General features: G+C 40.4%; 1 protein-coding gene across 1 annotated transcript in view; it reads left to right on the top strand.

The window, feature by feature from the left end:
- Window positions 1-14,197, top strand: part of LOC109474200 (nebulin-like) — a 176,816-nt gene that overhangs the window by 75,547 nt on the left and 87,072 nt on the right. Inside the window, 38 exon segments of the mRNA XM_019774455.1 lie at window positions 983-1,087; window positions 1,428-1,526; window positions 1,900-2,100; window positions 2,834-2,938; window positions 3,371-3,589; window positions 4,045-4,146; window positions 4,476-4,565; window positions 5,000-5,200; window positions 5,318-5,422; window positions 5,595-5,702; window positions 5,832-5,939; window positions 6,094-6,195; window positions 6,419-6,511; window positions 6,721-6,921; window positions 7,053-7,157; window positions 7,356-7,463; window positions 7,634-7,741; window positions 7,895-7,996; window positions 8,127-8,219; window positions 8,470-8,670; window positions 8,859-8,963; window positions 9,150-9,257; window positions 9,537-9,644; window positions 9,842-9,943; window positions 10,109-10,201; window positions 10,379-10,579; window positions 10,746-10,850; window positions 11,014-11,121; window positions 11,330-11,437; window positions 11,646-11,747; window positions 11,935-12,027; window positions 12,177-12,377; window positions 12,543-12,647; window positions 12,811-12,918; window positions 13,122-13,229; window positions 13,449-13,550; window positions 13,726-13,818; window positions 13,963-14,163. Coding sequence (XP_019630014.1) covers window positions 983-1,087; window positions 1,428-1,526; window positions 1,900-2,100; window positions 2,834-2,938; window positions 3,371-3,589; window positions 4,045-4,146; window positions 4,476-4,565; window positions 5,000-5,200; window positions 5,318-5,422; window positions 5,595-5,702; window positions 5,832-5,939; window positions 6,094-6,195; window positions 6,419-6,511; window positions 6,721-6,921; window positions 7,053-7,157; window positions 7,356-7,463; window positions 7,634-7,741; window positions 7,895-7,996; window positions 8,127-8,219; window positions 8,470-8,670; window positions 8,859-8,963; window positions 9,150-9,257; window positions 9,537-9,644; window positions 9,842-9,943; window positions 10,109-10,201; window positions 10,379-10,579; window positions 10,746-10,850; window positions 11,014-11,121; window positions 11,330-11,437; window positions 11,646-11,747; window positions 11,935-12,027; window positions 12,177-12,377; window positions 12,543-12,647; window positions 12,811-12,918; window positions 13,122-13,229; window positions 13,449-13,550; window positions 13,726-13,818; window positions 13,963-14,163 — 4,707 coding nt within the window.

A 14,197-nucleotide genomic window follows, 5' to 3' on the forward strand; every position in this document is an offset into this window, starting at 1 on the left:
TTTGTAGCTATTGTATTTGCATATACAAGTACCAAAGCCTGCTGTTAGATGTATTTGAAAAAAAAACTTAAATACAAAACATCAGTTTGTCCTCCATTGTGTGTACAGTTACTGTAGATGTGATAATTCTGTTATGTCATACATGTACATGTAAGTGTCATTAGTTATGTGTAAGAATTTATGTAATATGTATTGAATAGTCTAAGTGTGATTGTGGTAGGTGATTGTATTGTGTTTGTTTTTATGCATGCTTTCATTGTTTTGTATAAGTCTCCTTGGACATGTTTTCCTTTCTTGTAATAAAACTGTTTCTTGTCCTGTCTCTGTCTCCCATTATTTTCCGTCTTCATTCATTCCTGCCTTTGCTACATTCTGCATTCATTTCTGCCACATGTTGACACTCCACTGCCACATGCCACTTGCTACATTCTCCTCCTCACATCGCCACACCTGCAGCAATCTTAACTCCTTCTTTTTCTCTCAGCAGTTCTTTTCTCAGTTCACTTGGCAGCTGCTGGATTCTGGAACATCTCTTTTTGTGTGACTGTACCTCATTACTTTCTTTCTAACTGCATGACACAATCTTCATATATTTTGCTATAATATAATTGTTTTACCATGCTCTGTTGTTGACATGTTCTTGTGCAACATTATGAAGCTCTATCATCTCATTACCAGTCAATTCTCCAAATGCATTCTTATATTGCTTGATAATGTCTGTTTTCTTGCTGTTGAAAATTTCTTCTGACTGGATATGTTCTTTTCTATCATTTTCTCTACTTCGTATCATGATCTATGTTCTACAAGTTTCTTACATTATTCGTCTTAAAACTTTCTACAACCTATCCTTAACTCCAGTATATTGTGAGGCTAGATGTATCTTCTTGTTGTATGTGTTGTTGATGTTGTATGTGAGCCTTGTCTGTACCTTGTTTTGTCTCACGTTTGTTGTTTCCGTCCGCTGCTGCTATGATTACATCAGACAAACTACGTGAAGGATTATGAGAAGGGGAAGACCAAATACAACATTACCGCGGACACTCCCCTCATGAAGACCGCCAGACAGTCTTCAAATCTGGCAAGTGAGGTACGCATCATTTTAAAAACAGTCTTATTATGATAGAAGTTTAGAAATTTAGAAATTTCTGCAGGGATTTAGGTTTTCCCTGCAGAAAGAAGGTTTTCTTGTGGGGAAGGGACAAATATTTCACCCAATCTACTAGTACTTAATAAAATAGTTGCTTCTGGAAATGTATGAAATATCATTTCAGGGAGTTTGAAATTCAGATGTCAGAATTTTATGGTCTTACCAGCTTAGTACCTCTAGCTCTATGCCTAGAAGTGGCCTTGCATTGAGCGACACCGTTAAAAAAAAGAAGAAAAAAAAGAAACATAACATGCCTAAATGTGGACTTTTTTGCTTCCAGTTCAAGTACCAGCAGCAGGTCAAAGGGGCCAAGTTTGAGTCAATCTGTGACGGCATTCGCGAGGTGCATTGCGCTACTGCCAGCAAGCTGCAGAGTGACGTAAGTATTGCACATTATATTACCGGTAGTTTAAAAAGCACTGTTACACAGTAATAAACAGAAATTGTGCAAGGAGGGCCTAAAAGCCAGATACACATTTGTGGGAAACGGTATGTACAATGCGGTTCCAAACGTACAGGAGTATAATACAATGTCACAATTGTTGTCCTGTACATTTGGGACTGCATTGTAGATACCGTTACCTGCAGCTGTAACCATGTAGATATGTAAATACTTTGCATTTCAGAACCCATCTAGAGCAGCGACACCTATGCTGTTTACTTGGTTGTGTAGAAAGGGTCTCTTTGTGTACTTACTTACCAATCTGATTAAACTATTCACGTATGTGTCACTGTTATGCTTCCCCTGACAGATTGAGTACAAACAGCCACTTGGGAGGTACACCGTGATCACCGACACTCCGGAGATGAGGAAGATCGCCTCTCTCCAGGAGATCATCAGCGATATCTTCTACAAGGAGGAGGCCAAGGAAATCATCGAAAGATGCTGCAGCCAGGCCCCCATTTACTTGGAGATGGATCGCATGGCCAGGCTGCAGGACCTGCTCAACATGGTAGGGGGCGTCGTTTTCTTGCATTCTTATGGTAGCAGAACACAGTTTTCGCCCTATGGGGATTTCTATAGTTAAGGACCCCAAGATGACTCACTTCGACGCGGTAAGAATTATAGCAGGGTGCATTTCACAAAATACGAAAATCGAATATGTTTCAGAAGAAGGTACAAACTACAAGATATCTAGAAACGAACAAATCCTGTCGGCGTATCTGCTCGTAACGTACACTTTGAAATCGCCTCCTACAGACGTGACCTGAACTGCAGCCGACTCACCCGGAAAGCCAGTTGCGCAATACGGCGCATTTATACACGAACTGCAAAACCTTCACAATTCAAATCACACAGTCTCAAACCCGATACATTCCTACACCACACAGCTCAATCTGGCTGACGCTCTTATCAGTCTTTCTACCCAGCCTTCAAGAATATTCGCTGCACTACTTTCTATACCCGCGTCATCGTCCCCGGGGGTCGCCCATTAATACTGTGACCTGCTACCTTGAATACACGTGTCAGTAAAGAATGCCTCTTCATCTGTCTATCCATTCATAGATCTATCTACCTTCAATCAATTCATCCATCCTCAGTCATACATGAGAGCTTACCTTTTTTGTAAGGCATAAACAGGCCTTTTACATTGTAAGTCTCTGTAATCCTTTCTTCCTTTCCTTCCTTCCTTCCTTAGTACTGTAACTGTAACTTGTAAGATAATGGTGTTTGTTTCCTCCCAGACTCAGTACCGTGAGAAGTGGGAGATGGACAAGAAGAAGTACACCGTCCTCACCGACTCACCGGAGCTCATCCGAGTTGTGGAGACTGGCAAGCAGCAGAGTGATGTGAGCCTTAAAGCTGCTTCTCCTCTTTAAGATGTTTTGATATCTTCCAGAACACAACTTTTAAAAACTACAGATAGAATGTCATCCTTAAATACCTAAACATGACTTTTAACAGTACGTTCTGTAAAAGTGCTATGCACGTTACGTTTGGGATTTCTCACAGGCGCAGTACGTTCTGCAGACATGTTGGTTGCTCTAATTATAATCTATAAGACTTAGTCCAGGTGAGAAATTTGGACATAGTGTTTTCATGAATGACTCTTGTTTTTAATCCTCAGTACACTGTGATGCTATGCACATTATCTTCCAGACTCTCATAGGTGTAGTATAGACATGCTGGTTGCTGTCACTACAATCTGTAAGTCCAGGTGAGACAGTTGGAAGTACATGTAGTGTTTTCACGAATGATTGTTGTTGAACTGTAATCCTCAGCTGGAGTACAAGAAAGACATGCAGAAGCAGCAGAAGAAGGGTTACCACCTGGTGCCCGACGCCATGGCCTTCTCCACGGCGAAGGAGGCTGCCAAGATCGCCAGCGATGTGGAGTACAAGACCAAAGACCTGATCGACATGCGGCAGGCGAGCTTCAAAAACGTCCACGAGTCCCCCTGGTACCTTCAGGCCAAGCTTTCTGCAGAAAACGCCTCAGGGGTGAGTACAAGTAATCAGGAGTGTGGCTCAAAACCAAGAAGTTCCGGGTTCAATCCCTAGACTTGTCCAAAGTTGTAACCTTGGGAAACACACTTTACATGACTTGCCTCATAGTACAGATGAGGGACACCCACTGGGCCTCTTGGCTAATACACTGTCTGAAGGGTGTTCAAACACTGATGAGGACACACACAGATTTGGTGTTGCCAAGTCCAAGGTATAACATTGACTGTAAGGTAGCTGACCAATGACAGCTTTTAAGTGATGTGCACAAATATATTATGTAACTTCTCTTTTTGAAGCACAATGAAGATATATAAACTTACATATTATCTAACACCATTTATGCTTAGAAGTATTATAAGAGCATTGGCCTTGCTTTAACCAGTGTAACTGTCTCTATTACATGTAGTTTGTTGCCAGTTAGAAGTAATCGTACCTTTTACCCATTTCAGATCAAGTACATAAAGGACTATGAGAAAGAGAAGATCCACTACCTGACACCAGTAGACAGAGTTGACTTTGTTGCTGCTAAGGCTGTCAGTGGCATGTCAGAGGTAAGGGCTCGAAATACTGAGTACATGTACATGTATGCATTAGTGCAGGTAGAATTGGGGCTATGCAGGTACATGTATTTCTGATATCCACTTGCACCTAACCTGCACTGATCCATGTACTGGGTTTGTGTACAAATGTAGGTACATAATTATGGATTTTTATTTGCTGCATATTGTTTACAATCATGTAAATTGCAGCCAATAGTTGTCATTAATATCATCATCAGATCAATCTTATAAATTTTCTTTTGTTTCTGGACTTATAAGAAATTTGGAAGGTTTTGAGAGTTTGCAGTAGTGTTGTAACAAGACTGTTTCTTCCACTGCAGCGTAAATACAGGCAACAACCAGGAAAACCCATCTCCATCCCAGACACACCAGAGATCGTCCGCAGCAAAAAGCTGGGAGTCCTCAAGGATGTAAGTAGAATGTCCCTTTTTTTGCTCTGAAAAGTCGATCAAAATGTTTTATAGGTTATGGTAGTGGAATTGTCAACTGTACATGCTGACACTCTGACCCTCAGAAGAGAGGCTGGAGTCACATGTTTCTGCTTTACTTTATACAAGTCTACCTCAATGTTTCGTCATGTGTAGCTTCTTTACTTTAGTGGCTTGGCACGTAGTGACCACAAGAACAATGCATGCCTGCTTACAGTATATACACAGTCATGTAGAGTAAGTCTTTCATGCAAGCTGTGAGAAACATAAATTGTTTCTTGTTTGCCATTTTGTGTTCCTCTCATTTATGGATCATCATCATCAGAATTATTCTTAGGATTCAAAATGTATCCTGTTTGTTACTAACAAGTTCGATCTTGAAAACTAAACTGTTTTTTTTTCTGCTAAACTAACAGCAAGTCTACAAGCAAGAGCCAGGTGCCTTCATTTCAACCCCAGACTCTATGGAGATGGAGAGAGTTAGGACTCTACAGGAAATCACCAGCGAACAATACTACAAGGAGGACGCTCAGTGGCTTGTACAGAGATGTCTGAGCCAGTATCCCTTCTCTGTAGAGCTGGACAGAGTCAACAAAGTCAAGTATCAGAATGATCCGGTAAGTGCTAATTTAATTTTATACTGAGTGCAGATGTGAGCAAAAAAATGATAAAACATATTTTTTGAGAAGTAGTATTTTCAGGAAGTTTTTAACAGAGGTATTTCTTTCCTTCAGCGTGTATACCAATGGGAGGCAGACAGGGAGAAACAGAAGTACACAGTCCTGGCAGACTCCCCCGAGATCACTCGTGTGGTGAACGCTGCCAAGATGCAGAGTGACGTAAGTCAGAATCTTCCATAGTCTCATGGCAACAATCTTCCAGTCATGCAACAGTGTGAAATGAAGCACGCATAACATTTTCTAAAACTAGTTTCCTTTTGTGAGTTAAGTCATTGTCTTTGGTTAATATTTAGATGTCAATGTAATAAATGTATGTTCTTACCGTCAATAGCGTGTCTACCAGCAAGGCTATGAGAAGCAGAAAGCAGGAGGCTACAGGCTGGCCGCTGATGCTCCTACTTTCCTCACAGCTAAGGAAGCAGCCAAGAATGCCAGTGATGTAAGTAGTCTACATTTTAGTCACTTTTTAAAATGATGAGCTTGATATACTAGAACTAGCAGAGTCTGTCTTTACATTGTAAATCATTAGATTGAAGCTGACAGTAACACTGAAAAAATTCTCTTGCAGTATGCCTACCAGTCAGGACTTAGGGAGGCCCGAGGGAAGGGATTCCCCAACTTCCAGGAGTCTCCACTTTTCCTGCAGAACAAACTGTCAGCACAGCTGGCCTCTGGGGTGAGTATACAATGAATAGAGCAACTCTCATGTTTTTGTTAAACAGTTAAGAACTTTTTTATGATGATAGTTAGTTGATTGCTGTCTCCGTGGTTTCTAAAAGATTATTTACTTTAAATTTTCATTGTGTTTCATTTTGTCTTATGTTTCAAAGGCTGTGTACACCAAGGACTATGAGCAGCAGAAGCTGAAGTACACCCTCCCTGCTGACAGGGTGGACATGGTGACTGCTAAGGCTGTTCTGGACTTGTCTGAGGCAAGTGGCTGTATTTTCTGTTGTCAAAAATGTCTTACATTTTTTGAAAATAAAAGAAGCTATCAATGAAAGCAACTCTGAATAGAATTTTTATGCTTTGTTATTATATATTGTCATTGTTATTTGCTTAGTACTGGTATATAATTTACTAACCGAAATATATAATGTATTTTATGAGATAAGTGTAATGTTAACAATTTTCCTTTCACTTCTTGTTCTACAGCGCAAGTACAGGCAGAAGCCAGGAAAGTTCATCTCTATCCCTGATACCATGGAGCAGGTCCGCTGCACAAAGGCTGCCAAGCTTGCCAGCGACGTACGTCTGACAATTTGCCTTTTTCATAGGTAGCATGCAGGGGGACAGAAATCCTGTATTTGATACTAGTAGTGCAACTACATGTATTGGTACAAGTATGTAACATCTACATTAGAGGTACATGTGTACACGTACTTCATTTGTAGTAAAATTAATTTGTGTTGTAAGCTACCAGAGATGTTACATATTACATGCTACCATCCAAACAGAAATACTACAAGCAAGAGCCAGGTGCCTTCATTTCAACCCCAGACTCTATGGAGATGGAGAGAGTTAGGACTCTACAGGAAATCACCAGTGACCAATACTACAAGGAGGACGCTCAGTGGCTTGTACAGAGATGTCTGAGCCAGTATCCCTTCTCTGTAGAGCTGGACAGGGTCAACAAAGTCAAGTATCAGAATGATCCGGTAAGTGCTAAATTACCAAACGGTAGTATTTTTCATACTGAGTGCAGAATTGAGAAAAAGATGATGAAAAATATTTGATTTGTAAGTAGTATTTTCGGTCATTGTATAACAGAAGTATTTCTTTCCTTCAGCGTGTATACCAATGGGAGGCAGACAAGGAGAAACAGAAGTACACAGTCCTGGCAGACTCCCCCGAGATCACTCGTGTGGTGAACGCTGCCAAGATGCAGAGTGACGTAAGTCAGAATCTTCCATAGTCTCATGGCAACAATCTTCCATACATAGTTCCTTCTTTAGTCCAAGTGTGAATTGAAGCATGTAATTATAATATTATTAACATTTTCTAAAACTAGTTTCCTTTTGTGAGTTAAGTCATTGTCTTTGGTTAATATTTAGATGTCAATGTAATAAATGTATGTTCTTACCGTCAATAGCGTGTCTACCAGCAAGGCTATGAGGAACAGAAAGCAGGAGGCTACAGGCTGGCTGCTGATGCTCCTACTTTCCTCACAGCTAAGGAAGCAGCCAAGAATGCCAGTGATGTGAGTAAACTTGAATAAACCATATTCCACTTGACTTGAGTGTAGAAGGAGAAATTTTGAATACAGTCAACATTATTAGTTTCTGCATTGACAAGATATGGACTATGTATGATAGGCTGTTATTATTTATATTTGAAGCTGACAGTAACACAGACACAATTCTTTTGCAGTATAACTACCAGTCAGGACTTCGGGAGGCCCGAGGGAAAGGATTCCCCAACTTCCAGGAGTCTCCACTGTTCCTGCAGAACAAACTGTCAGCACAGCTGGCCTCTGGGGTTAGTGCAACAAAACATATAATATTGAGACCCATGCTGTGCATTCTGTCATGATTTTTCAAATATTTCTTGCACCTGTTTATGATGGTTTACATCTCTAATGTACTATTCAGTAGACTAGCTGGGACTTAATTGTGTCTTATGTTTCTACAGGCTGTGTACACAAAAGACTATGAGAAGCAGAAGCTGAAGTACACCCTCCCTGCTGACAGGGTGGACATGGTGACTGCCAAGGCTGTTCTGGAGCAGTCTGATGTAAGTGTCGGTGTATCACAGTTCTTGTGTTGTCTGGTAGTGCAAACTTTTGTTTGATTAATCGCCAATCCTTTGGTATTTGACAGCTTAAGTGTAATGTTACTAATCTCTTGTACTTCTTGTTCTGCAGCGCAAGTACAGGCAGAAGCCAGGAAAGTTCATCTCTATCCCTGATACCATGGAGCAGGTCCGCTGCACAAAGGCTGCAAAGCTTGCCAGCGACGTACGTCCAATATTTTGTGTTGACTAAATTTTATCTATGATACTGTGGTGTATGCAGAGGACAGTGAACTTGTCTTTGATAGTCTGTTAAAAAATTCCATGGCCATCATACTGATAGCCAAATTCTGATTTTGAACAAAGAGAGTTAAGTGCTTTCCATTTGAATTTTGTGTTAGGAAGGTAATATCTCTCAAATTTGCTGACAGTGTAGTGGCAACGTCAATTGATTTGCCTTTCTTTCATCTCAACAGAAATACTATAAGCAAGAGCCCGGGACCTTCATTTCAACCCCAGACTCTATGGAAATGGAAAGGGTGAAGACCCTACAGGAAATCACCAGTGACCAATACTACAAGGAGGACGCTCAGTGGCTTGTACAGAGATGTCTGAGCCAGTATCCCTTCTCTGTAGAGCTGGACAGAGTCAACAAAGTCAAGTATCAGAATGATCCTGTAAGTGCTTACTTGCAATGGTGTAGTACTTTTTATGCTATTTGAGTTCCAGTGAAGCTACTTCTAGAACTCTAGAATACATGATTACATGCAGCTAGTAAGTCAAGTTGTAGTTACCATTATTTTGAATATATTTTATAGGTATACGTGAAAATGCATACACTGAGAGGGATGTTTGTTTTTTCTAGCGTTTGTACCAATGGGAGGCAGACAAGGAGAAACAGAAGTACACAGTCCTGGCAGACTCCCCCGAGATCACTCGTGTGGTGGCCGCTGCCAAGATGCAGAGTGACGTAAGTCTTTTTTATAATTTCTTTACCTATACCTTTTCTTAGTTATTGTACTAACATCGAGAAGAAAAATCACATAGTACATTCTCCAAAGGTTCAGATCTTAAAGTTACAAACTGAAGTTACGTGATTCATGAACTTGGCCTTGTTTCAACATCATTCTAAATGCAAATCATTTGCTCTTTCTAGCGTGTCTACCAGGAAGGCTATGAGAAACAGAAAGCCGGAGGCTACAGGCTGGCCGCTGATGCTCCTACTTTCCTCACAGCTAAGGAAGCAGCCAAGAATGCCAGCGATGTAAGTACATCTAGACAGTACATTTTATCAACAACCTGGTAACAAAAATGAGAAACTAGACACTAAGTGTTGTACATGTAAGTGGTGAACTTAGCATGTTGTCATCAGTCATTATTTTGTTTGAGACTTTCACCAGAGGAAAATAAGCAAGACATTGTGAAAGCATTCCGTGATTGTTGTAAACATTATTGTTTCTTTGGATTATGTGAATGGTAGCAGACTGAGCCCCTTTTTAATGTAAAAGTACATTGTTGTAAATCTAGCAAAATTCTCTTGCAGTATAACTACCAGTCAGGACTTCGGGAGGCCCGAGGGAAGGGATTCCCCAACTTCCAGGAGTCTCCACTGTTCCTGCAGAACAAACTGTCAGCACAGCTGGCCTCTGGGGTGAGTACATGCACATTTACTTACTAGATCTAGGAATAAACCTGAGTGTTCTTTTAGATTTTGCTTTCAATAAACATGACAACATGTATGTCCTTTGGTCATGATTTTAGAATTAGATTGCTGGTTCCATGGTGTTGACTCATGGTGTCTAGTACATGCAGGTTAATTCTATATTGTGGTGTTCCCATGTTTCACAGGCTGTGTACACCAAGGACTATGAGAAGCAGAAGCTGAAGTACACCCTGCCAGCTGACAGGGTGGACATGGTGGCTGCCAAGTCTGTTCTGGACTTGTCTGATGTAAGTATAATTAACAGTACATTGATGAATACGGTATTTTCCCATTTTGTATTTAGCTAAAGGATAAACAGTTTTGAAAAAAGTATAGATTAAAGAGGCCTTAAGGAATCTTCTATCAGCATTTCTATGATTACATGTAATAACTCCCCAATTTTATTTCTACAGCGGAAGTACAGACAGAAACCAGGAAAGTTCATCTCTATCCCAGACAATATGGAGCAGGTCCGCTGCAATGCTGTGGCCAAGCTCGCTAGTGACGTACGTTCATTCCTTCAACATGAATTTCTTCCAATGGAATAATTGTTATTAATATGAATATGAGATCCTCTTTTATTTATTGCAAAGAACATTTCCTAATCCTAGGAAACATGTGAGTTGGAGAATCAGTAGATGTTACTGGTTTTTACTCCTTTTCTGCACCTTTCATCTAAACAGAAACACTACAAGCAGGAGCCCGGCAAGTTCATCTCAATCCCAGACTCTATGGAGATAGAGAGGGTGAAGTCTCTACAGGAAATCACCAGCGACCAATACTACAAGGAGGACGCTCAGTGGCTTGTACAGAGATGTCTGAGCCAGTATCCCTTCTCTGTAGAGCTGGACAGGGTCAACAAAGTCAAGTTCCAGAATGATCCTGTAAGGGCTAAATTTTTTATGCTAATTTTGACTTCCAGTGAACCCACTTTTTGAACTCAGTGTTCATGATTGCATGCAGCTACTAGGTCAAGTTACAATTGTAGCAACATTTTCAACCCATTTATTGGGGAAAATACACTTTTAAGTGAAATGTCTGTTTATTTAGCGTCTGTACCAAGAGGAGGCAGACAGGGAGAAACAGAAGTACACAGTCCTGGCAGACTCCCCCGAGATCACTCGTGTGGTGAACGCTGCCAAGATGCAGAGTGACGTAAGTCTTGATTATTTGGGTGATACTTTTTTTTAGATAATTTTCATCCTTCCCAGGCTAGCGTGAAAATAAGTACTCAGTAGTTGTCCACTTTGTTTTAGTCATTGTAGGGTTCATGAAAACATGCTGATACTAAGAAAAATGTTCTTTTCACTGTTTCTAGCGTGTCTACCAAGAAGGCTATGAGAAGCAGAAAGCAGGAGGCTACAGGCTGGCCGCTGATGCTCCTACTTTCCTCACAGCTAAGGAAGCAGCCAAGAATGCTAGTGATGTGAGTGAATCTAATTATTGCTCATTTTATAAAGTACTGAGATTATTCATCAGTTTTATTACTACATGTTCTTTACTAGATTTGACATCTTTTAATAACCATGGATTTTTGATAGTTTTGCCATGTATTTATGACATGCCGTTTTTCATACCTCTTTTTCGAAATGGAAAATATCATTGACTTATGTATTGGCAAAATGTTGTTGCAGTATAATTACCAGTCAGGACTTCGGGAGGCCAGAGGGAAGGGATTCCCCAACTTCCAGGAGTCTCCACTGTTCCTGCAGAACAAACTGTCAGCACAGCTGGCCTCTGGGGTAAGTACACATAGGGATATCCTTGTACCATTTCTTTTAAATTTGCTTTGAATTAACAGTTACATGGACATGTACAAACCTTTTTATGACAAAGTGCATAGTATGTCCTTTGGTTATGATTTTGTGATAAGATTGCTGCTCCCCATGGAGTTAACTCATGGTGTCTTGTAGGTCAATTCTTTATTGTTTTCTGACTCGTGTTTCACAGGCTGTGTACACCAAGGACTATGAGCAGCAGAAGCTGAAGTACACCCTCCCTGCTGACAGGGTGGACATGGTGGCTGCCAAGGCTGTTCTAGACTTGTCTGACGTAAGTATAATTACTGTACATTGATGTTACAGTACATGTGAGGACACAAATTTGGTCATTTTCCATTTATGTTTTTAAGAAAACACTAAACAGTTTTAAAAAAATGGAGACAGCAAGAAACTTTCAGAAAAAATATTAACATTCCTACATGTTGTATGATAATGTTTCTGTTATTATGTTTCTACAGCGCAAGTACAGGCAAAAGCCAGGAAAGTTCATCTCTATCCCAGACAATATGGAGCAGGTCCGCTGCAATGCTGTGGCCAAGCTTGCCAGTGACGTATGTCCACCTTGTAGTTTTTTTTACTCTGTCATTTGTTTCAGTCGAGAAAAAATTATGTATTGTTAAGAAAATGTAATCATTGCTGCCTGAAAAATCTAAGTGAAAAGCACACTTTTAATTTTCAACCTCTCATCTACTTAAAACAGAAACACTACAAGCAGGAGCCTGGCAAGTTCATCTCAATCCCAGACTCTATGGAGATAGAGAGAGTGAAGTCTCTACAGGAAATCACCAGCGACCAATACTACAAGGAGGACGCTCAGTGGCTTGTACAGAGATGTCTGAGCCAGTATCCCTTCTCTGTAGAGCTGGACAGGGTCAACAAAGTCAAGTATCAGAATGATCCTGTAAGGGCTAACTTTATATACTAATTTTGGGTCAGAGTTAAGCTACTTTTTGAACTCATGACTTCATTATTGCATGCAGCTAGTAGGTCAAATGTAGTTAGCAACATGTTGAAAATATTTCTTGGTGAAATACACTTTGTAACAGAATGTCTGTTGTTTGTTTAGCGTCTGTACCAATGGGAGGCAGACCAGGAGAAACAGAAGTACACAGTCCTGGCAGACTCCCCCGAGATCACTCGTGTGGTGGCCGCTGCCAAGATGCAGAGTGACGTAAGTTTGAATATTGATTACTAGGGTGATACTTTTCTTTAGATAATTTTCATCCTTCAAAGGCTAGTGTGAAAATAAGTACTTAGTAGTTTTGTTTTAGTCATTGTAGGGTTCATGAAAACATGCCTGATACTAAGAAAAATGTTATTTTCACTGTTTCTAGCGTGTCTACCAGGAAGGCTATGAGAAGCAGAAAGCAGGAGGCTACAGGCTGGCCGCTGATGCTCCGACTTTCCTCACAGCTAAGGAAGCAGCCAAGAATGCCAGTGATGTGAGTGAATTTTGTAGAGTACTGAGATGACTTACATGTATCAGTTTTATTTGTACATTTTTTTGTAACATTCTACGTTAAATTTGACATCCTTTAATAAACATGGATTTTCAATAATTTGGTCATGTATTTATGACATGCTGTTTTTCATACTCCTTTTTCAAATGGAGAAAATATCATGTATTGGCAAAATGTTGTTGCAGTATAACTACCAGTCAGGACTTCGGGAGGCCCGAGGGAAGGGATTCCCCAACTTCCAGGAGTCTCCACTGTTCCTGCAGAACAAACTGTCAGCACAGCTGGCCTCTGGGGTAAGTACACATAGGGATACACAATCATGTACCAGTTCTTGTAGATTTTGCTTTTAATTAACAGTTACATGTACATGTACAACCTTTCTGTAACAACTAGTACAGTACAAAAACATGTATGTCCTTTGGTTATGATTTTAGTACTAGATTGCTGCCCCCATGATGTTTACTCATGGTGTCTTGTAGGTCAATTCTTTACTGTGTTCTCTTGTTTCACAGGCTGTGTACACCAAGGATTATGAGCAGCAGAAGCTGAAGTACACCCTGCCTGCTGACAGGGTGGACATGGTGGCTGCCAAGGCTGTTCTGGACTTGTCTGATGTAAGTATAATTACTGTACATTTATGTACATGAGCACACAAATATTGTCTTTACCCATTGTGTCTTTAAGAAAACACTTGACAGTTTCTAAAAAAAATATAGCCAGCAAGAGGCTCTTGAAACAATTTCTTTTAGGATTCCTATAGGTAATAACTCCCCAATTATGTTTCTACAGCGCAAGTACAGGCAGAAACCAGGAAAGTTCATCTCTATCCCAGACAATATGGAGCAGGTCCGCTGCAATGCTGTGGCCAAGCTTGCTAGTGACGTACGTTCAATGTTTAGTTGTTACTCTGTCATTTTGTTGCATTCTGGAAAGAGTGATGTATTGTTAAGAATGTAATCATTGCTGTCTGAAAATCTAAGTTAAAAGCACACTTTAAATTTTCAATTTCTCATCTACTTAAAACAGAAACACTACAAGCAAGAGCCAGGTGCCTTCATTTCAATCCCAGACTCTATGGAGATAGAGAGGGTGAAGTCTCTACAGGAAATCACCAGTGACCAATACTACAAGGAGGACGCTCAGTGGCTTGTACAGAGATGTCTGAGCCAGTATCCCTTCTCTGTAGAGCTGGACAGGGTCAACAAAGTCAAGTTCCAGAATGATCCTGTAAGGGCTAACTTTTTATACTAATTTTGGGTCA

This window comes from Branchiostoma belcheri, unplaced genomic scaffold (assembly GCF_001625305.1).
Source record: "Branchiostoma belcheri isolate BF01 breed outbred unplaced genomic scaffold, Haploidv18h27 scaffold30, whole genome shotgun sequence".
Taxonomy (NCBI): domain Eukaryota; kingdom Metazoa; phylum Chordata; class Leptocardii; order Amphioxiformes; family Branchiostomatidae; genus Branchiostoma; species Branchiostoma belcheri.